Raw genomic sequence first — 23324 nt, 5'->3', positions numbered from 1 at the left:
AAAACTTGAAAGCATCTCGGCTCAGCTACAGAGTAAGGAATCAATTACGGCCCAAATCTTTTAACCTAAGGTAATTATTAGTACAATGCGCCACCCTACTTGTTAAGTGCAGCTAAAAAAAAACTTGATTTCAGGGTAAACAACCCCCCCCCCCTTTTTTCCTTCTCTCTTTTTCATATCCACGTACAGGAAACACATGGGTTTTAAAAGAAAGTGCCAGAGGAACAGCCTTCTAATATGAACAAATCAGGACAAGAAATGAAGATGTGATGGTAAATCACTAAACTGACACTATATAAAATAAATCTATAATTGTGTCCTCCAATCAGTAAAGTTAATAAAAATACATCTATCTTTCGCAGTGCACATAGACAAGGATGAAAATTCGATCACCTGAGCAGAAACATCATGAAAATCTGTAGTATGTGAAAGGTAAATAAGAAAATGTGCAAATTAGTGAAATGTGGCAGGGAGGATAGCCAGGATCAAAGATAGAGTAAGCAGGCAGAGAGGCAGAGTATCAATAAGTGTAGAAGGTTAAAATTGAACCGGACAATGGAACCAAAGGGGGTAGATATGTCCCATTCAGATGAATTACAATGATTATACAATCTAGCTGTACATGTTCTATATGAATTGTTGAAATTAATCAGTAAGGATATGTTATTTTGACAGGCATGAAGTGTTAACAATATGAGGTACATCTGAATGTGTGGATAGACAAGAGATAGACCAGGATACCTGTACTGCCAATATCAATTGTACTGCCAATATTAATTGTAAAAAGTATTGCAAAATGTATAATGGAACTTTTAACAAGACACTGACGGTAATATGTTTATCCGCAGGAGGTCTAAACTACGGGCAACCAACCAGTGCCAAACAGTAGGAGAGACTGAATAATATATAGTCTTGATAAAGATGGCAATATATTACTGAAACCATCGAAACGCGTCGACGCCCCATGGCACGATTAAGGGAGTAAAAAACCTAACCTGTAGATCAATAATTATACACACGCAGGACTGTGTTTATGTGAAACCCCAGAAACGTGCAACAACTATTGACAATTTTCATGTCTTTTTGTATGTCTCTCCTTTTTGAGGTCTATTTAGTGTCAAGTGTTTGATTATATTGTTTTATATAATTGTTAGTTGGAACTTATGTGTATTAGAGACTGTATTTTATGAATTTGTTGTGCAAAATTTTTTTTTTTAATTTGTGGCTCTGTATGAGTCTTTTAAACATTCAACTGTATTTGTACGAATATGTTTTTTATAATAATAAATAACGAACTATACTGCTGTTGTTAAAGTGTATTAGTCAGTAAAAGAACTTAGGGCGCCTAAATTTGGGTTGGCTGAGAAACCTAATTTTGGGTTGTTCATCTTGAGATTTGGTTCACCAAGGGAAAACGTTTTTTACTGAAAAGGTACTCCCTCCAGAACATTCTGCGGTCGAGTCCACCATTTGATGGAAGTCTTCGCTGCTTGGGGTAGACTGATCCGGTCCTCCCAACGCCCTGTCACTTGGTCCCATTGGTCCTCCAGGGCCTGTTGTAAAGGCCGCATTCTCAACCTGGCGTTCGGTATGAGAAAGATGCAGGACGCCATGGAACCCAGCGGGAGGCAACCTGTCGGACTGTTGGGTTTCGAGACTCGAGCAGAACTCTGCATTTCTGCCGCATAGAAAAAAGTCTCTCCTCCGAAGGAAACGCTTTTCCCAATTTTGTGTCCAGAACGGAGCCTAGGTAGTGGATGAACTGTGTATGCCGCTGGACTGACTTCTCCATGTTGACGTGGAGCCCGAGTTTTTGCAACTGGTGCAGGCAAAGCTGGAAATCGTTTGCTACCTGTAAAGGAGATGGACCTTTTAGGAGCGAGTCGTCCAGATACGGATAGGTGAAAAGCCCCTTTTTGTGAAGGAAAGCCGCCATCACTGCCATGCATTTGGTGAAGACTCGTGGTGGGGACTTGAGCCCGAAGGGCAGCACTTTGTAATGGTAATGTTTGTTGCCGATCACAAACGTCAAGTACTTTCGGTGACGCAGTGCAATCAGGATATGAAAGTATGCATCTTGCAGATCCACCGAACACATCCAATCCCCAAATTGCAGATGTGGACATATTTGGTGAAGCGCTAGCATGCGGAACTTTTCCTTGACTATGACTTTTTTAGAAGACGAAGGTCTAGGATGGGTCTGAACTTGTCCTCCTGATCTCTTTTGGGAACAAGAAAATATCTGGAGTAGACTCCTTTTACTCTTTGAGAGGGAGGTACTTCTTCTATAGCTCTTTTTTGCAGAAGAATTTCCACCTCTCTCCGGAGCAGATCCAGTTGGTGGGGAAGAGATTTCTTCGGAGGAATGTTCTTTGGGAGCGCACAGAAACGTAGCGTGTATCCATTCCACAGTATATTCAGCACCCAACGATCTTTTGTGATGCTGACCCACTCTGCCAGATGTTGTGAAGCACTTCCTCCCACTGGAGTGGGCAACGGCGCCAGAGGAAGCCACTGCTCAAGCCTTTCCTCCCCTCGCCGTGTTAGAGGACTGCTGGTGACCTCCTCTACTTTTGCCTGATTTGCCCCCTCGAAAATGGGTCTTGCCTTGACTCTTGTTTTGGGACCACTGAGGGGTTTGAACCCTCTGTTGAGCCCCTTTGCCCTTGTTGGTCTTAAAGCGGCACTTGAACTTCTTTTTCTTCTCTAGACCGACCGCTTTCACAGTGTCCAGCTCAGTCTTCATTCGACTCATCTCCTCGTCAGCGTGTTCAACGAAGAGTGAGGAACAAGAAAAAGGAAGGTTTAAGATGCGTTGTTGTGCATCGGGCTTGAGGCCTGTGAGGCGCAGCCAAGAAGACCTCCTGGCACAAACTCCATGGGAATTAGAATGAGCCGCTAGCACTGGGCCATCCGCCGCTGTGCTAAATATTTGGTTAGACACTAGGCAGCCATCTGTTAGTGTCTCCTCAAAGTCCTTCTGGTCCTCTTTTGGCAGTTTGGACTTGAACCGATCCATGGAATCCCATAGGGCTCGATCATATCTACCTAATAGAGCGGCCGCACTGGAGATCTTCAGAGTAGAAGCAGCAGAATTGCATACCTTTCGACCCCACGAGTCCTGTGATTTGCTGTCTTTATCTGGTGGAACTGAGGAGAAGGCAGCAACTGCATGTGTTTTCCGTGCTGCTGCTACAATCACAGAGTCTGCTGGAGGGTCAGCTTTTACAAAAACTGGGTCGGAGTCAGCTGGCTTGTATTGTTTCTGGATGCGAGCCGGCACCGCCTTAATAGTCACTGAAGTTAGGAAAATGCCTTTGACAGGATCCATAATTCCCGGGACCAAGGGCAGTAATAGACGAGAAACAGATTTTTGATGCAGCGTTTCAAAAATCACTGTTGTAGCCACTTGGGGAACAGACATTTCAATGTTCAGTTTCTTAGCCCCTCCCTGCAGGACATCCAGATAAGTGTTGATGTCGTCCACTGGAGAAACTCTGGAGATGGGGCTATCTGTAAGCGTGGGAGAATAATTTCTCTTGGAAGATCGGGTTGAGGAAGAAGAAGAAGATGGAGTTCTTCGACTCCTGCGATGAGCATGCCTCCTTTCACGTGACCTTCTTGGATGCTCCTCCCTTCTGGGAGAGCGAGATCTGGCCGATCTGGAGAACGAGATCTGGATGGTCTCCTCACAGGCGATCTTTCTGCTTGGCGCCTGGGAGGGCTGCGTCTGTCCACTTCTGCCACCAATCTTTGGAGTGGAGACCTGTGCTAAGGACTGGCGTACTCCCGCATCCGCTTGGCAGCCCCTGAATCTCGCCAACGATCCAACGGTTGGTACCACCTAGGGGACAACCTCACCGCCTCCGAAGAAGGATCTGTCCGCCGTAAAGGAGATCTATTGACAGGACTTCTGGACCTTGAGGGTGATCTTGAGGAACCAGAAGAGTGTGAAGAGGAGTGGCGCGAAGCTGATTCAGTCACCAGAATCACAGAGTTCTTTGCCGTCGAATCAGCCCTTTCATGAGGCCTCGACGTCGGGTGTTCTGACTTCGAATGCCTCGACGGTGACAAACGTTGGTCTCTCGGCGTCGAACAGCGCTGCACTGCCGACGATGGAGCCCTCTCTCTCGACGTCGAAAACCTCTGGGGTGTCGATGGAGCAAGCAATCTCGGCGTCGAATGTCTCGACGGCGAGTGATACGAGGAATCATGGTCTCTACGACGCTGAACGGCGATGACCAGCCGACGACGGAGCTTCCTCTCTCAGCGTCGAATGTCTATGCGACGACGGCGGAGGGGTATTGGCCACCCTCGACGCCGACGAAGATTGCCTCCTCAACGCTGATCAACGTCTGGTTGTCCACGGCGGAGGGATCTTGGGCCTCGACGCCGATCGTCGCCGGGTTGACGACGGCGAAGGGGTCTTGGTCCTCGACGCCGATCGTCACCGAGTTGACGATGGCGGAGGGGTGATGGTCCTCGACGCCGATCAGCGCCTGGTAGACGACGGCAGAGGAGTCACCTTTCTCGACGCCGATCGTCGCCCTGTTGACGATGGCGGAGGTGTGACCTCCCTCGACGCCGATCGTCGCCTGGTTGACGACGGCGGAGGGGATTTCGACGACAGAGCTGGAATCCTCGACGTCGGCGACGAACCTGATCTTCGTTTCGACGGCGAGCCCGCCCTCGACGGTCATTTTTTCGATAAATGCCCCACCGGTAGCTATTTCTTCAGCGCAGAGCCCGACGCTGAAGCTGAAGGACGTGAAGACTTGTCCCTTGAAGGTGATCTAGCCCTCTTGGAGCCCTTCTTTACCGGAGATCTTCCTCTGGATGACCTTTGGGCTAGGCCATAAATGCGATTCCTCTCCCTGTCCTTAAGAGTTCTTTCTGACAGGCGCTCGCAGTGAGGACAGGTCTTTGGGTCATGATGATCAGGCAAACAAAGTATACAGACATCACGACCGTCTGTTTTTGCCTTCTTGTTGCCACAAGAAGGGCAGTTATCAAAGAGTGAGGGCATATTGAGGAAAAATGCCTCAAAAAACTGTCAATAAAAGACAGATTCTTACTTGACTTAATGTAAAATGTCAAAGTAAGCAAAACAAATCTGAATAATGAAGGAAATTTCTGACGGGGGCGTGGCTAAGCACGCAATGGCGGAGGACGTGCTCGGGTAGAGCTCTGTGAAAAGCTCCCCTTCCCCGAGCCAGTTATCCGCCAATTTACATCGAGGCCGCCAGAAATTGCAGGCGGACACCCGCGGAGACCATCCCGACAGCCAGGCCGACTTTTGACCCGAGGCTCCGTCGGGCCGGACCCCGGCCTGTCCCACGGCCCTCCTGCGGACCCGGAGGCCCCCTGGCCGGCGGTGCGGTCACGAGGGACCGGGGCTTAGGCCCAGCATGAAGGCCCCGGCCCACACTCCTCGATGGCCGCCAGTGGACTGCCGCCACACCAGCAACGACCAGCCTCGCTACCACTGCCCCGGCCAGCGACCCACGGCAGCCCAGCGTCCACGCTGCAGCCGAAGAGCACGACTTGCCCGGTGAGGAGGGGGAGAGTCGGGAGACCCCTGGGACGCCGCCCGACACCAGGCGCTACCCGGGGAACCGCAGACTCACAGGCAGGCGCGGAGCGACCGGGGAGGAGAGGCCGCCCACGACTCACCACCGCGCCCGACCCACGCTCCCCGAGGACCGCCAGCAACCCGCTACCGCTCGGAAGGCGCCGAGGACCCAGCACCCAGCACCCAAGCCACGAGTCCGGTATCGCTGCCTCCGATACGCCTGGGAGGACCGAAGAGCGCAAACCGAGAGTCACAGACAAGGGGGCAGGCACGGAGGGACTGGGGTGGGGAGGCCGCACACAACTCGACGCCACGGGCCGGTGTCACCGGTCAGGCCCGCGATCGGTGGTAGGTGGCACAGCTGGCATCCCCCCCCCCCCGCAGTGAAGACACACGCAAAAACATTTGCGAACTCACCCCCCCCTCCGCACAGGCACACGTGCAGGGAGGAAGGGAGGCCAGGAGGGAGCGACCGGCCTCACACGAGACACCCGGACCCTTGGGACACCCGCTACACCAGGGGCAGCGTGGCAGAGCTGGGCCACGGAGAGGCGAAGACCCATCGGACCCCCCACCAGCCACGGTCGGGGGGGAACTTGGACCAGCGAACTCCCAACCCAGGCCGGGGGTGATCCCAGAGGTGCCACCAGAGCGACGGAGACGACAAATCTGCTGGTCGTTCACCCCCGCACATGTCAGGAGGGGTGCGGACCCGCACCGGGACTGGTGGGGCCCCGCAGAAAGGGAAAACGAACAAGCAGCTGGACAAAATGTCTGCCGAGCAACTGGCCACGAGACTAGACAGCGTGCTGGCGGCCGTCGAGCGAATGGAACAATCGCTCCAGCAGACCAGGACCTCCCTAGAGTCCAAGATAGACGGCGTGGCCGTGGACCTGACCCTCCTGAGAGACGACCACAGGAAGCTGTCCGACCGAACAAAGGTCCTGGAAGGCGCAATGAAGGAGGTAGAGCCCAAAATCACCCAAACGGACAGGCACATGCAGGACCTCCTGAACAGAGTAGAGTTCCTGGAAGACAGGGCCGAAGATGCGGAAGGGAGGGCGAGACGCAACAACATCAGACTCGTGGGTGTCCCGGAAAAATGGGAAGGGAACCACCCTGCACAACATGTGGAAGACTGGCTACGGACACTGTTGCCAGAAGGCACGCTCTCGCCCCACTTTGTCGTAGAACGAGCGCACCGAGTGCCGACCAGGCCCTACGCGACCGGCGCCAACCCAAGGCCACTACTCTTCAAGATACTGAACTACAGGGACCGTGACACAGTGCTGCGGGAAACAAGGAAAATGGGCGAAATCCGCATAGACAATGCGGCGATCATGTTTTTCCCCGACTACACCATCCAGGTGCAACGCCAGAGACATGACTTCCTGGAAGTTAAGAGGAGGTTGCGCACCGCAGGCCTCAAATACTCACTGCTCTTCCCCGCAAAGCTGAGAGTGGTGGCGGGGGACAACACGTACTTCTTCGGGACCCCCGGGGAGGTCAGCGAGTGGCTGGACGGAGGCACGGACACGACACCCAGGACCCATCGGGGGGGCGAGACAAGGCCCAGGCGACGTGGCCCACGACACCGCCGGAGGCACGGAACACAACAGTCTCAGCGGGCAGAGGGAGGGTCGCGACACTCTCCCCCGTTGGATCAAATACTCCAGGAACAACGCGACGCGATGCGGAAAGTTTCCCAACTCAGCAACCCACCCTCCCAGGAATCACACCCCGAGGACGGACAGCAGACAGCGCCCAGCGACGACGACGAAGCCATCTACGGGATCCTGAACTCACAGATCTCTGTGGAACTGCCGGTGGTCACGCCGCAAACCTCAGACCTGATCAACTAGCCCCACAGAAGCAGTCTGGAACAAGATCGTCCAGGCGAGGGGGATGCGGCAATGGCCGACGGGACGCTGAAGCGCAGCTAGCGCCAGATGCAACCAGGAATGCGCTCCTCTCCCCCCCCCTGCCTGCCGAATGGACAGCGGACCACAGACACAGTGAGTACTGCCTAAGTGGCGTTGGAGGCTGAAGGGATTGGTGATGGTGGGGTTGCCCCTTGACCCGTGCTCATCCTTGGCCGGCTGCAGGTGCGACCTGGGGGGGAGAGGTGCCCTCCCTGACTGGGGCCAAGAGCTCGCACAGAACTGCGACCCTTCCCCCAAATGGCCGGGGTCCACACAAGCGGGGCCCCATAGGACCAGAGCCACGTCGTGTGCCAGTCCACAACCGGTGGCCAGCAAACGGCTTGCACCCTGAGGCTCGGGGATGGAACTGGAACTCCTTTAACGGACTTAACTTCCTCTTAGCCTCAACCGTGCTTATGCGCACTGCCCCTTAGACTGGAACTGTTGTCCCTCTCAATTGAGATTATGGACGGTGGCCCGTTTCGCCACGGCCCCTTTGGTATTTCAGTGGGTCTTGCCCACAGTTGGTTAATGTTGGTTATTGTTTTTTCCCCACCTAATGTCTACCTGAACAATGCAAAGTGTACTACGAGGGGTGGAGATGGACATGCTGAGGATGGCGAAGGGAGGGCCTCTGGTGGAGCGGCTGTTTGTACGAGGGAGGGGGAGGAGTACGCACCGCTAGTATGACTTCGATTAAGATATGCACCTGGAACATCAGGGGAATGCACACACCTGCGCGCAGATACCAGATATATTCCTACCTGAAAAGGCAACATGTACAAATCGCACTCCTGCAGGAGACACACCTATGTGGGGCGGAAGTGGCTGCACTGCGGCGCAGGTGGAGGGGTCAGTTGTACGCCACGGAATACTCCTTGTTTGCCCGTGGGGCACTACTGTGGGTTAGGCCGGGCACCCCCTTCACAATGTCCGAAGTGCTCACAGACCAGGGGGGAAGGTATGTACTGGTGAAGGGCCGGATGGACGGGCAGCCAATAGTCCTGGCGTCCGTTTACTCTCCAAACACAGACCAGGGAAGCTTCCTGACACATCTATCGGAAAAATTGGCGCCCTGGCATGGAGTCCCCTGGGTACTGGGAGGTGATTACAACACAGTGCTAGACCCTGTGCTGGACCGCTCGACCCCGCCCAGGCCAGATGCTACATCTTTGGGGGCTGCGAAGGCGTTCACAAGATGGGCGACACAGTGGGACCTCAGGGATGCATGGCGCGCGCACAACCCAGACACCAGGGAATATTCATATTACTCGGGGGCACACACACTACATGTCCGCCTGGACAGATTCATGGTGACAACGGAAATGCTACCGCACATTACTGAGTCGCAATACCTCGGCCGGACACATTCAGACCACAACCCACACACGCTGGCAATAGCATGGGAACGCCCACACCCACCCATACCCACGTGGCGGCTACAACCCGCCCTGCTGCTCGACGCACCCTTCAGAGACGCCCTGCAGGCCCGAGTAGCGCAGTACTTCACCGACAACTCGGGTACGGCGTCCTCCCCAAGTGTGGAGTGGGACGCCTTCAAAGTGGTGATACGGGGTCCTTGCTTGGGCACACAAGGGAGCATACAGAAAAAGTTGGAGGCGGACCTAAGCAGGGTGGAGGCGGACTTGCTCCGTTGGGAGCGGGAGGCAGTAATCGGCGCGAGTGACCGGCTAAGGGAGGCCTGTGAGGAACACGCTGCGCTACTAGAGAGACTGAAGCACGTCAACTTCGCGGCCCACTCAGCGCGGGTGCATCAACATGGCGACAAACCGGGGAGGTTGTTGGCTTGGCTGGTCAAACAGGAATCCCGCACGGAACCAGTATCCGCCATTCGGACAACTGGAGGGGAGATCGTGTACACACAAAGCAAGATACACCAGGCATTTGTGGGACACTACCAGGCCCTATACAAGTCACAGCTGAGGGTCTCAACGGCCACCATTGAGGGTTTCCTTGCTGGCGTCCAGCTGCCTTCTCTGACGAACACGCAGCAGGAGGACTTAGGGGGCCCATTCACCCAAGAGGAATTGCGAGAAGCCATCTTCGCAATGTCCAACGGCAAGTCTCCCGGCCCCGATGGCCTGCCTGCCGAGTTCTTCAAGGCCTGCTCGGACGTACTGGTCCCGGAGATGCTCAAGCTATATACACACGCGATCGAGGACTCGGCGCTCCCAAACTCACTAAATGAGGCGAACCTGGTTTCGCTGTTGAAGCCAGGCAGGGATGGCAAGTGCATGGGGTCCTACAGGCCTCTAGCCATGTTGAACACGGACTACAAAGTGTTCACCTCCCTGCTGGCCCGCCGCCTGACCCTAGAGGTCCCGGCACTGGTACATGCAGACCAAAACGGGTTCATGCCGGCGAGGAGCACTTCCCGTAACTTGCGACGTCTCTTTCGAGTACAGGAAGCGGCCACACTACACTGGCCGAGGTCGGGGTGCCTCGTATTAGACCTGGAGAAGGCCTTCGACTCGGTGGAGTGGCCGTACTTGGGAGCGGTGCTAGACAAACTCGGCGTCGGGGATGCCTTCATGGACATGGTCGGGCTGCTATACCAGCGACCTAACGTCCGCGCACGGACGGGCAGGCTGCTGTCGGAGACGGTGCGGGTGCGCAGGGGTACCAGACAAGGCTGCCCCCTGTCGCCCCTTCTCTTCTCCCTGGCGATCGAACCCCTGGCGACTCTACTGAGGGACAAGGGAGTGGAATGGGGGATCCCGCTGGCTGACGGGGTGCACACGGTCTCGCTATACGCGGACGACCTATTACTCTATGTGCGAGACCTCACGACGGTGCCTGCAACACTGTCGGACATATTCCGGACCTTTGAAGGGGTGTCGGGCCTCAGAGTCAATTGGACTAAGTCCGGAGTATATGCCTTCAGCCCGGACCTGGAGGAATGCGAGGTGCACCTTGGTGGCGCCCGGCTCACCTGGTACCCGACCACGTTCAAGTACCTCGGGCTGCACATTTACAGAGACCCGCAGAATATACTGGAAGGCAACCTGGTGCGCGCCGTGTCCTCGCTGAGGGCCCAGATGAACTTCTGGAAGACCTTGCCATTGAATGTGCCTAGCCGGATCGCTCTGTCTAAAATGATTGCGCTACCGAGACTACTCTACCACTTTGCAAACGTCCCACTATATGTCCCCACAAGGATCTTCCGCGAACTGGAGGCGATGCTCCGAGGCCTGATCTGGAACACGGGGCGCCCACGAGTAGCCCTGGCAAAGCTCTACTCCCCGACGGCGGAGGGGGGGCTGGCGGTCCCCAATATGGAGTTGTACTACCTGGCAGCACAGCTGCAGTGGGTCACGTACTGGCTTAGCGACTCACACCTCGACGACACCGCCAACGCGGACTACCAATGAACGCACCCGCAGGTGTGTGCCCTGTTTCACCCACTGACCAAAGGACCTCGCCCCCTGCCCCTGCACATAGCCGTAGCCCGCAAATGTTTCCTTCGCTGCCTGAAGTTGACAGAGAACGTCAAGCCGTATGCCCCCGCCCTTGCCCTGCTGGGTACCCCCCGGAGGAATGGGATGGTGTCACCACGCAGCATGGAACCCTGGGTTGCCGCCGGAGTGGAGACACTGGGAGACCTCTACGCGGACGGGGGCCTGCTTCCTTTTGCGGAACTATCGGAGAGCACTGGCCTGCCAGCGGGACAATTCCTGCTCCACGCGTCAGTGGTGAGGGCGTACACGGAGTCCTGGGGGGACATCCAGGAGGAGCCACCACTCCATCACTTGATCCAGTACTTGCATGTTATGGGCAGAGGATCACACATTACACACTGGCTGGCACAGGCGCTCCTCATGCACACTCAGAAGTCCACACAACCGATCAGGGACAAGTGGGCGACCCACCGGGGGAGGGAATGGACAGACAAAGAATGGAAACTGGTCCTAGCCAGCCCTGTGAACATCCCACGTAACTCCCGCTTCCGCACTATTCAATTGTATATACTGCATCAGGCATATCTGTCGCCAGACAGAATAAATAAGTACTTCGCAACAGTCACCGCAGCCTGTCCCAGGTGCGACCTGCTGGATGCCGACATCCTGCACATGCTTTGGAGTTGCCCGACTCTGTCCACATACTGGGGGGAGGTGACATCGCTCCTGACGCACAGCACGGGCCCGGGGCTACCTAACACATGGGAGGCATGCGTTCTTGGGCTATACAAGAGGACTAAACAAAATAAAACACTAGCCCGGTTTTGGGACCTAGGCCTTATCACGGCCAAGCGCCTGCTCACCAGGCACTGGAAAAGTAGAGAACCACCAACCCCCGCACACTGGTACACATCCTTTATCAACTGGGCCAGAGCAGAGGGCACGGCACTGCGAAGTGAGGAGATTGCGGGTTTGAGGCAGTTCCCGATCGCACACGTTTGGGATGATATCCTGGGGTCCCTGCGGGGGGAGGGCGAGGCCAGAGGGCTCACGCAGAGACAGCTGAGAAGGATAGACGCCCCGCGAGCGGCGACACCATAGACAGGGCTACGCGCCACGATGGCCCCCCCCCCCCTCCATGTGGGCAGCACTGACCCCCCCGACACACAAGCCACGACCAACAATCGGCCGCACACACGAGGGCCCTCCACCACACAATAGCCCGAACACAGATCTTAGCAACTTTGCCCTGACCCAGCCCCCACAAGTACACTTTCCCCCCCCTCATATCTGACCCCCCCCACGTAACCCCAAGTTAAAGGTTTCGCACTCCTGTTCTTACTAGCCGCGTGAACACCCGCCATCACATAGCGGCGGTCAAGTGCCACTGACAGGACACTCGGCAGGGAACACGGGAGCGGGTGACACCCACCGAAAGCGCAACTGGGGCGGCACATATGTCTGCCACGCACGCCGTACACTGAACCGACGAACGGGGGGATACCACCGCTCACCAAACCTGTTCCACACCAGCTTCACAGCTACTCACATACGCGAGCTATAGACCCCACATTTCATTGATGCGCCACCAGCGCATGCCTAACAAGTTGATGGGACGTTGGTGCCGTGCGCACCGATGATACGTGACACGGCACTGGCATCACAGACACACTGGGACATGCTGATATGATCATCCCTGTTTTATGTTGAAAAGTTACTGGTTGAATTATAGAAAAATGTAAAATGAGACGTCAATTATAGAAAGGATCGTGTGCGAAATGTGAAGAGTATACATAATCCGCCAGTGACGAGGCACGCCAGACAACGAGCGAGACGATGCATAGTGCCTTCCCCTGTAACCTATGCCCCTACAATTCACGGATTTCTTGCAGCCGACCCGCAGGGTTGTAGGCTCTGCTATATGTACTGCACTTTTTCTATTACAATAATAAACGTCTTCAAAAAAAAAAAAAAAAATGAAGGAAATTTCTGACAGGAAGTCAGAAAAGAGTGGAGCTGTGTTACCAGGGTCCTTCCTGAAGGAGCAAGAAAGAACAACTGACCTAACTGTCACCCCTGAGGCATGATGGGAAGCTGGAGCTCATGGGTGCCTTAAAGGCACAGTGTCAGTTTACTGCATGTTGATGTAGGTTAGCTTTTCAGTCTTTTTAGACTGTAGTTTTGCAATGCAGCCTGGGAGCTTCCTATGCTTTCAGTGTTTCATGAGAATTTCCACTGCTTTCCGAGCATTAAAACAGTTCTAAAACAAAGCTGTTGTTGTCTCTCATGTTTATAATGCATGTTGTTTCATGGATGATGGAAATTCTTTACAGCATAATTCAGCTCTGGACACTACTTTGAAAAAGTTTCCAGGTGAAACGAAACGCGTCAGTAAAGTCCCGAATCATGCTGTTCCTTTAATTAAAATGGTATATAATGAAGTCACGTGTGCGACTCAGCTTCTTTCGATATATATGTGGGGAAAATATAATATAATGTTTCAGGGGTCCCGCGCATGGGCGGGAATATTCTAATGCTTATGACTATTGATGAGGATCCCCTGGAAGAGAACTGTGACTTGTGTTTATTGTCTGCTGATTGGCAACTAGAAAATGCTCCATGTAGATCATCTGTGGCTTGCCTCCTACTGTTAAAGGCATGACGGCTTTTTCAGTACATCTACTGATGTCTTTTTATTGTGTGTTTTATTGACGATGAAGTAGGTTATATGTTTATTTTGATATGTAATAAACACATTTATATTCTGATAAATGGCAGAAGTCGATGAAATACTTTTGGGGTCTGCAATATACTGAAGTTAACTTTGCAAGTGTGAGGGTCGCATGAATTAACATATATTTTTCGGGAGCCCTATCATTTGGTCAGTTTTGGGTATTGGAACAAGATCTAGCTTTCTACCAAATTTGAAGTGAATCCGTTTAACAGTTTTTGCAGCATTGGTGTTCAATTTTCCTATGGAAACATGTATGGGAGAAACATTTTTTGGCAACTCCCACAGCGCCTCCTGTTTTTTTTAGACCTTGCACAAATGATCACTCCAACCCTACCAGGGAGGAGTGGAAGTAGATGAAAAGTTTTTAGGAACGTCTTGTGGCGATTCATCAAACAGTGCTAAAGTTATTAGTAAACCAAAAAATTTTTTTCCTATTGAAACAGGATCCCAACTATAACTACCCAGTGGAGACCGTCACTGGGTGATATATATATATATATATATATACACACAGACATAAATATATACATACATATATTTAATCCGGTTGTGGTTCCTTTTTTCAACGCTGGCGCTCTCAATGATGCGCGGTGCTCCTTTCCTCAAATCGACAGAACCAGTCGATGTAAGATTCAAACAGGTCCGGCATGCAGCCAGCAGGCAGAAAAGGCACTCACTCAGGCAGCGATTTTGCTCATACCAACTGCTTTATTTTGCTCGTCTCGTCTTTAACCCATCGCGTTTCGCCTTCAGCCGAAGGCTTGATCACGGGTATTGAGCTCTGACATGAGCCTTCTTTTATGTTTAGTGCAAAATTTGAAAAAAAACAATCATAAGTGAATGATGGTGCATTCTGGGTGATATAGTTTTTTCACATCTTTCGATATTTACAACTAAGCAAGGTGATGTTCCCAAAAAAAATGTGCATGCATGGTGCATGGAAAGGGAATTATTTTCAAAATTACGGATAGTCTGCACATTAATTCATGTGTTATATATTTATATATTAATGAAATGTCTCTCCGGTGAGTTCGAGTTTCTTCACAGTTTTTTCAAGGGAGTGGATCAGCATGTTCCAATTTAGTTGTTCTCTCTGATGCTGATCTTGGTTTGTTATTACTTGCCTGTGCAAATGTTTTAGTGCTCTCTGGTGAGCGTAATATGTCCATCTGTTGTCACTCAGGACCCTAGATGTTTTTTGAGTCTTCTGGGTGTTGATTTCTCTCTCTGGTGAGTGAGTTTATGTATCAGTCAAACAGTTTTAGAGATGACATGTAATTCTTCAGTTTGATTTAGGCCTCGTGGTTCGAGCGTTCTGAAGGCGATAATATGCTTGGACCCTTTCTGTCTTAAGAGTTTTCTGTGGTCGCCTCCTCTCTCAGATTCCACTAGTTGGTCAATTGCACAGTATCTCAGGGTTTCCCAATTGTTATCATGATATAGGTTCATATGTTTGGCAATGGCATTGGTCTGATCTCGATGGGTGGTGGCTCTCGTGTGTTCAAGGATTCTCTTCTTAGCCTCAAATATCGTGCTACCGATATATCTTTTGTTGCATGGGCAAGTTATTACATAGACCACGAATGTACTCTTGCAGGTCAAATGTTGTATTATCCGCCAGATTTTGTTTTCATGCATTGTGATTGTCTTTGTGGCAGTTGCAATTTTACACACTTTCCATTGTCTGCAAGGCCAGAATCCTTCACGTTGTAACCATGTTATCATGGGTTTCTCTCTGTAATGGCTGTGGACTAGTTGGTCGCTCACATTTCTGGCTCGCCGATAAGTGATTGAGGGGTGGTCTCCAATGATTTTGACTAATGTTGGATCTGACCGAAGAATTCCCCATTGCTTCCTGATCACTTTCGATAATTGTTGCTTTTCTGCACTGTATGTTGTTATCAGTCGGATTGTTTCATCATTTTTGATTTCCTTTTCTTTGTGTAGAATTTCTCTTCTGTCTATTTCTTTCACTTTATCGAAACAACTTGCCACTATTTTTGATGGATATTTTCTTTTTTGGAATCTCTCTGATGCCTTTAGACTGTGTTTTTGGAATTCCAATTCAGTTGAACAGTTTCTTTTTAAGCGGAGGAATTCCCCATGCGGAATACTCCACCACCATTTTTCATTGTGGAAACTCTGACCGTGCAATATTGAGTTGGTGGCTCTATGCTTCCGGTGTAATGTGGTTTCCAGATGATTTTTTTCAATATAAATTTCCCTGTCCAAAAACACAATCCATTCCGTGCTTATATCGTAGGTGAATTTGAGATTGGTGGGAGTGTTGTTCAATTTCGCGAAGTACTTTTCAAATTCATTTTGCGTGCCATCCCAGATTATAAAAAGGTCATCAATGAATCTCAACCATAACACCGTTTTTTTCTTCCACTCATAATTTTCAGATTTCCAAGCTTCATTTTGTTCATACCATCCCATTGTTAGATTTGCGTAATTGGGGGAAAAAGAAAAGCACATGGCACAGCCACGTATTTGCTTATAGATTTTTTGGTTGAATAAAAAAACATTGTTGTGTAAGCACTAGTGTCCATGCCTGCTGTAGGACAAAACACGCCAAGAAAATAGTGCTTACAGACTAAATAACACAGACCGTGTAACAACAGAAGTAAAAGGCCCAGTCCTCATTGGAGGTTACAAATGAAGATAAAGTGGTACTAATGAGGGACTAACAAGCAGATTAGTGAATCAGAAGCCAGAATTTACAAAGGACAAAGACACAAGCCAATGAAAAATATGGGCAAAGAGTGGGTGGAGCTTCAAGTCTGATACAGCATGCCTCTCAGAGCAGCGCATGAGCTGCCCAGGCTCGACCTCTTACTTGGGGGAACACACAACGGGGATCAGAATACTGGATTGAGATTCCAGGATTGTACCTATGACTTTCACTTAGTCACAGCTCTTTGCAGCAGACACGTTAATACAGGTAGCTAACTTGTTGCTTTACATATCTGTGGCACTAGGAAGAATTACATTGAAAGCACATGTGTAGTCTTTAAAAAAGTACAATTCATCAGGGCCCTTATCTCGTGCAGAAAAAACAAGTTATAGTTTTGAAAGCAACCCAGCCTGTTTATTATTAAAGAGACTTCAAAATATGGCAACACGTCTAGACATCGCCAGAAGCTGGAGAAGTTGTGCTTTCTTTTTCCTTGGATGATTTTTTTTTTAAATGCATGGCCCTCATCATGGGTGGCTCGTCCTGGACATCTAATACTGGGGATCAGAATTTAACAGCTGATAATTCCCACTCACCGATGTAAAATCGAGCAATAGACTATCGAAATCTGCATGTCCATGTATTTTTTGGGGGCATTTTTCTCTTGGTAAATGCCATGTCCTGCCGAAATTTACCTGGAAAAATTGTGAGCGCCGTGTTTACCAAATAACTTGGAATTCCATTATTTGTGGCAAGAAGAAAATGCCCTAAAATGTTACAAAATTAAAGTAGGATCACGTGATATTTATTGCTTGCCTTTTTTTTAAAACCGCTGTAAAACCCATGGTTTGTCTTCAGAAAATGCACCATTTGGCTGTATTAGTAAAGTTTTTTGGGGGATAATCCTGCTATCCCACACATCCTAGAAAGGGGAGCGTTCAGAATCACTTTCGCTCACACTTGGTACAATCAGTGCTTAATTTGCGCCGGTGTTTGCCAGTGTTAGCCACTGGCACTTCATTTTCAACATCGCATTTATTTAAAGACAGTCTACAAGATGGTGGCACTGCCTGCAGTAAAAAATAATAATGCAGCGCGTCTAGGCCATTGGTACTGGCATTTTCCAGCACATGCACGGGCAATGAGTGGAGCAAGCTGCATTAGCATCAGAAGCAATACCTTGGGCCTTGGCACTTATCAATGGTTTGTCTGTTTTTTGTTTGTATGTTTTTTTAGTTTTTTTTTAGAAATTGAGCATTTGGTAGAATAACAGATTGGTGATTTATATCCAACCTCGAAAACAGTTTATCAGCAGCAACTGAACTCTGCGTTGACAGCATTCTTACAAGGAGCAAATGGACAGAATAAAATACAACCATGGATAAAAGAAAGTTCAGCTATCTCTTGTATGTAAGGCTTCATGCCCGCGTGGCACTTCTGTAATAGACACTCCCCGGACTCCAAAGATAAACAACAAGCATAAAGAGCTCTCACAGGGCAGCGCGCGGTTCTCCCCCTGAAGTGAGATGTCAGCCTGGCAATCAGTGAGGCGGGGAAGAGGTGCACAAGACAGTCCGTAAAAAGTAGGCACTTGGGGAGAAGAAGGCGGGTGCGCAGAAACAGAACAGCAGAGAGAGAGAGAAAAAAAGTTAACAAGAGTGGATGCCAACTAAAGCTGACTGACTGAAAAAACATAGTGCTTTACCGTAACTCGCAAGTAAAAGATCCACTATGGATGGGAAGACCCAAAAGGAGACAGGGCCGTAACAAGAAGGGACTAAGAAGCCTCATTATCAATCGGAAGCCAGCATTTACCATGGACAATGACACCAGCCAATCAAAAATATGGGCGGGCTTCCACGGCACTTCCACATCTGTCCCTACAACAATATGCCTCGCCGAGTGAGCAGCGCATGCGCTGCAACGCTAGGCTCGGCTTAAAAAATACATTATAGCTAGGCAGCCTCCCACATCTCACAGTGTGCGTTAGCTAGGCCTGACAACCATTTCAAACTATGGCTAACATAAAAAGAAGATAATACAAAGGAAATTTGAACACAGTACCACACTTCACAAGCTGATCTTTACACATGCAAGCACATACATTCACAGTTTAAATTAATCAATACATTGAGTGAGAGAGAAACACTGTCCATACCATTGATGAGCTCCATTTTCCTTCATCAAATAAGTCTCCTAGAATAAATATTATGTCAGGCTGCAACAGCCACAATGCACTCTGAAAGGCTCTCTCCATCTGCCATTCTCTGTGAAGGAAAATATGAACATTAGGTAGTGACGAAGAAGTGAGAAAAACTCTGCAAACATAAGTAAGGCTCGAGAAAAAGTGGCAAAGTGGAAACAAAAGCAGGGTAAAAGACAGGCAGTGTGAAGGTGCCAAAAACGTTTTCTGTGCTTTTATTAATCTGTCAAATTGCGATAGTAAAAATGCTTGTTCATTGTAGCTTAGGAGTACATTTTGTTTTCACATTCTAGTCATTTTGGCATTGTGTATATTATGCTGTAACGCCTAACGCCTTAGATGCTCAGCGGTTCTTAAACGGCGTTCTACTCATCCTACTCAGGGGTTCCATGGCTGTTTAAAAAATGAAATATTAACAGATTAATAGAGTTTGTAATACATAAAATGCAAAAATGTAAAATGTAAAACACTCAATAAATGTAAAGTAAAATGGAACTCTGAGCTTCACTGGTGGGGGTAACCCAAATACAGCAAAGCAAAAAAACACACAAAGTGACGCGTGCTCCCCTAATCACAGCTCTAGAAGCAAGGGTTGCTGCTTTCAGAGCACATGAGTAATATGCTAATATATTGGGACTTGAAGTGATCCATGATGGCCGACGGGTAACGACCTCCGGCCAGGAGATCCCTGGCTAGAGATCACATTTTGGTGAAAAATCCCAGAGAAAAGCCCTCCATCTAGCCTCCACCACCCCGGGATCGGAAGGCTAAACCCCAGGATCTTACAGTGCTGCTCCGCTACTATCACCAACTGAGATGAAGCCGGCTATAGCAGCAAACAATATCAAGCAAGACAGTCTCCAGTGGAAACCTAGCAAGATGGCTGAATGCACGGTTGTGCTGCTAAAAGCAGCTGAGAGGAGATGGACTTGGGATCACCCCTCCGGTGTAATACACGGCAGTCACCTACCTTCTGGGCTGGGCCACTGTTGGTCTTCTTCCCATTAAGACTGCCTCTCTATACGCTTCCTGTAGCAGCTGACTTGGTGCCCAAGACGCTTCCCACAATCTAAGCAGCAAGAGAACTACAAGCTACTGCCACCCTTGTATCCCCGAGTGATTCCCTTACGAAACGGGAGAGAACAATGAGTTCCCGGATACCACCAGCTCTCCCTCGTGACTGTCACTCCATGTAACCCAGCACCCAGATTTTTGCTTCCTCCCCTAATTTGTGGCTGGGTCCACAGGATCTGCAAGCCTCCTTTCAATGATAGAAATCTAGGGGACTGGGACCAGAGTCCTCCATCTTGGCGGTGATAATTTTATGCATGAAGGCTGCATGCAGCATGTCTTTGATCGGTAGCCTCAAGACTGACTCCCCCATTGGTAACCTTGCTGAAATCCTATCGGTAAGGATGATTTGGTGTGTGACAGCCATTTGGTCCCCTTCTACTGGGCCTCTCCGCGGCCAGATAACTCAAACTTGGAGAGCGAATCCGGCCCCTGGTGCTGCGATACCATGACCCCGACCGGATTAAGGATCTGCCTACATGACTTGAAAGGGACACCTGATATTAACCTTTTTTTAGTAGTAGGTATGCAGGACTTGAATTAATTCCAGCTACAGGCTCAATTTCCCCATCTCCCACCACTCTTTTTGTTCACTGTTTCCCGCATTTGTGTTTTTTGTTTTTGTTCTCCTGTAACCGCTTCATTACTATTGTTCTTTTGTATATTATCCTTCACTGGCCAACTGTATGTTGTTGTGTAGTCCACCCTCTCCTATTTATTTGGATCTTCTCATGTAACTATTATGTCCATGTCTATGTACAGTGCTCTGATACCTCCGTGTCTCGTTAGCGCTATATAAAACTCTACCAATAATAAATTAATAAAATGCTCATATTTTGGAATATCAAGGAACATTAATCAGAACAGTTTCTGGATGGCGGTTATGAGAAATGATTGAGACATGACTGTGTACACAAGTTAATTCGTTGTAAGCAAATACTATAGAGGTGGTCTCAGAACGTCAAGCCAGGCGCAGAGTGGGTCATACTTTTTCCAATTGCCACATGTCAGGATTGAGAACATTTCGGGACGCGTAAATGGAGGGGGCCAATGACTACAAGCTCCAGAAAGCCCTGTTCTGTCTAGGAGGTGGGGAGGCCCTGCAGACTGCCAGTCATGCACTATTTAAAGACTTCATCTACCACGGGACGTGCAATTGGTAGCGAGCCAGGGCTACAAGCCCCAGAAAGTCCTGCTCCATCCAGGAAGAGGGGAGGCTCTGCAGCATGCCAGTTGGCGCTATTTAAAGACTTCCTCTATCCTGCGGGATGGGGTGCTGCCCGGAAGAAGATCAGGCCAAGAGTGGGCGCATCTGTGGCCGACAGAGGCTGGGGCGGGGCACCCCGCTTTCATGTTTCATTAGATTTGCCGGAGTTGTATGGTGCCAGCTGTCATTAAGATGGGGAAAAGGAAATCGACTGACCTCCGTTCAAGTAAAGAGTCTTCAGTGGCTTCTAGCATTGCCACCTTTTTAACTAATGCTATGGGGCAATTAATGAAGAGATTAGTAATGTTGAAGAGAGAGTGGGAAACACCCAGTGGACAGCGAAAGAGGTGGCTAACATGAATGTTTAACTATCCTCCTCTGAGGGAAGGAGCACGGCACTTTCACACTCAGGTCATTTAACACAGTCCAATAAACAGTGTATTCAGTTTGACCCTCAATCAATTGATCCAGCATCCCCAGGGATAATCATGGATTGCAACTGGCGAAGAGATTAAAATGTGCCATCAAATCAAGACGTTCCGTTCCGAAAAGAGCGGCAGGTCACCTCAAGAGAAGAGGATGCAGAGTAAAGGGGATGCAGGTCTAGTAGACTTACAGAACACGGGTACATTATGTCCTAAAAAAACATTTGTGAACATTAAGGACACTACATTATGTTCTTTGGAAACCTTTGGAAAACTTTGTAGGAGATTCTTTTAAGCTGGTTTTTAATAGGATTGATTCATTGGATGCAAGGGTTTCTGAACTTTTAGAGTTGATCAAATCATCTGTACTTAGCCAAGAGAAGAAGGGCAATAGGGAGCTAATTTGTGACGCGTGTAATAACTAGGGTTGTGATGCCTTTGGGCTCGTAACAGAAAATGATGCTGGGAACCAATCCGACCCCGTGACAAGGCATAAATATAGGGTATCCCTGGAGAAGAGGGGTTGTGATATCCACAATAAAGACTTAGACCAAAGGTCCTATTGATCCAAGAAGGAGATGTCCAAGTTCATATCAAGTTTCTTTTTACAATTGTTGCAGGAGGCTGCCCCGCATTTGATATTTTAAAGAGGAGTTCTCCGTCTTTGGCCACATCAAGAGTAGGGGAGGAGAGGGTTAAAGAACCAAGTAAGAATCGACAGGGTAAAAAAGTTGGATGGGAGCATAATCTATTAAATGGAATAAAAATGGTACGTTGTGTGCCATGGATCGGGCCAGGCCAAAAAGTATTAAAAAGGGATTGCTTGGTGGTACATTTCAGCTCAGCATCGTTTGCAGAAAAAGCTCTTGCCCGCTCATCCACCCTTGCCTTACACATTAGGGGATTCCAGCGGGGCCATTAGGATACTTCTATCAACCTACTGCAGTATGCAACAAAGATCCAGGTTTTGAGTCACAGAAGGGTGAAATAGCGCGCTCTGAAAGTGGAGCTTATTCTCCTTCTACCTGTTCACAGTTTAGAGTGAGCACAGATAATCATAATACCTAGCTCATGGCTAAAACATTACAGGGATGACAGGTGATAGAGGAAAGCCAGGTTGTGGAATTAGAGAAACCTGCCATTCCTTGCATACTAGATGAGGTGGTGAGATCTGGCCAGAAAGATGGTGGGGGACATGTTCCACATTTATGTGGCAACCAATTAGATGTGTTTAAAGAAAGGGTCAAATTCCTATATTGGAACAGAGCCGGTGTGCAGTCTAAACTAGAGAATCCATACTGTCTAAGCTTTATAGGTGAGTTCCCTGGTTTATGTTTTCAAGAAACTCGGGCAATCGATAGCTTTTTCCTGGAAGGGTAACGTTCTTTTTGTTCCCCAGCTATCAGGTCAAGCCATTGCAGGGTGAAAGGGGCGTTAGCTATCCTGTTATCTGTGTCTCTGCTAGCCAGTGTAATAAAAAAAAGTTGTACATTCACCACACTACCAAATCATCAGAATTAATATGAAGGGCACTTGGGACATTGTGTTAATTAATTATTATCATTATAAACATTTTTACAGTACTAGGGCCAATGTGGCATATGCCTTAGAAACTGTTTTCAAAGGTTTTTAGATAAGAGGGCCAGGGGGAGTTTCATTGTTTGGCTTGGCAATTTTAATGCATATATTTGACCACAAGATGCAAAGGTAGTTTGTGGAATGATAAATAATGTGGGCGAAGGGATGGCATGACAATTATGGAAATGCTCTTAACAAGGTTTTAATGAAAATGAATTCGGGTTTTGTTAATGACATCTGCACTTTCCAAGAGGATCACCTACCACCACATTTTAGGAAGGGATATTCAAGTACAAGTGACTTTGTGCTTGTATAAGAGAATGTTAACTCTTTCATTGAAGGATTCCAAATTATGCCTACTTGAGTTAGTAATAACAATCCCTTATCCCGGATTACTAAGTGGGATTACCCAGGTATACGGTTAGACCTGCCAGGACAAGAGTTTGTGGTGGGAAGAGGGAACAGCATTAAACTTAAGTTGGATCAAATAAACTCGGGGAAATTTCAGTGTGATTT

The 23324-nt window shown here is 49.2% G+C and overlaps 1 protein-coding gene across 1 annotated transcript in view; it reads right to left on the bottom strand.

The window, feature by feature from the left end:
• The window catches only part of MPPE1 (metallophosphoesterase 1), a 736638-nt gene that overhangs the window by 539800 nt on the left and 173514 nt on the right, over nt 1-23324 (bottom strand). Inside the window, exon 3 of the mRNA XM_086965256.1 lies at nt 18483-18591. Within this exon, the coding sequence (XP_086821382.1) occupies nt 18483-18591 (109 nt within the window). The remainder of the gene's footprint in view (nt 1-18482; nt 18592-23324) is intronic.

The sequence above is a fragment of the Lissotriton vulgaris genome, chromosome 4_1 (genome assembly GCF_964263255.1).
Source record: "Lissotriton vulgaris chromosome 4_1, aLisVul1.2, whole genome shotgun sequence".
In the NCBI taxonomy this organism is placed as follows: domain Eukaryota; kingdom Metazoa; phylum Chordata; class Amphibia; order Caudata; family Salamandridae; genus Lissotriton; species Lissotriton vulgaris.
The sequence above is the reverse complement of the archived record's forward strand: the minus strand, read 5'-3'. Positions and strand labels throughout refer to the sequence as shown.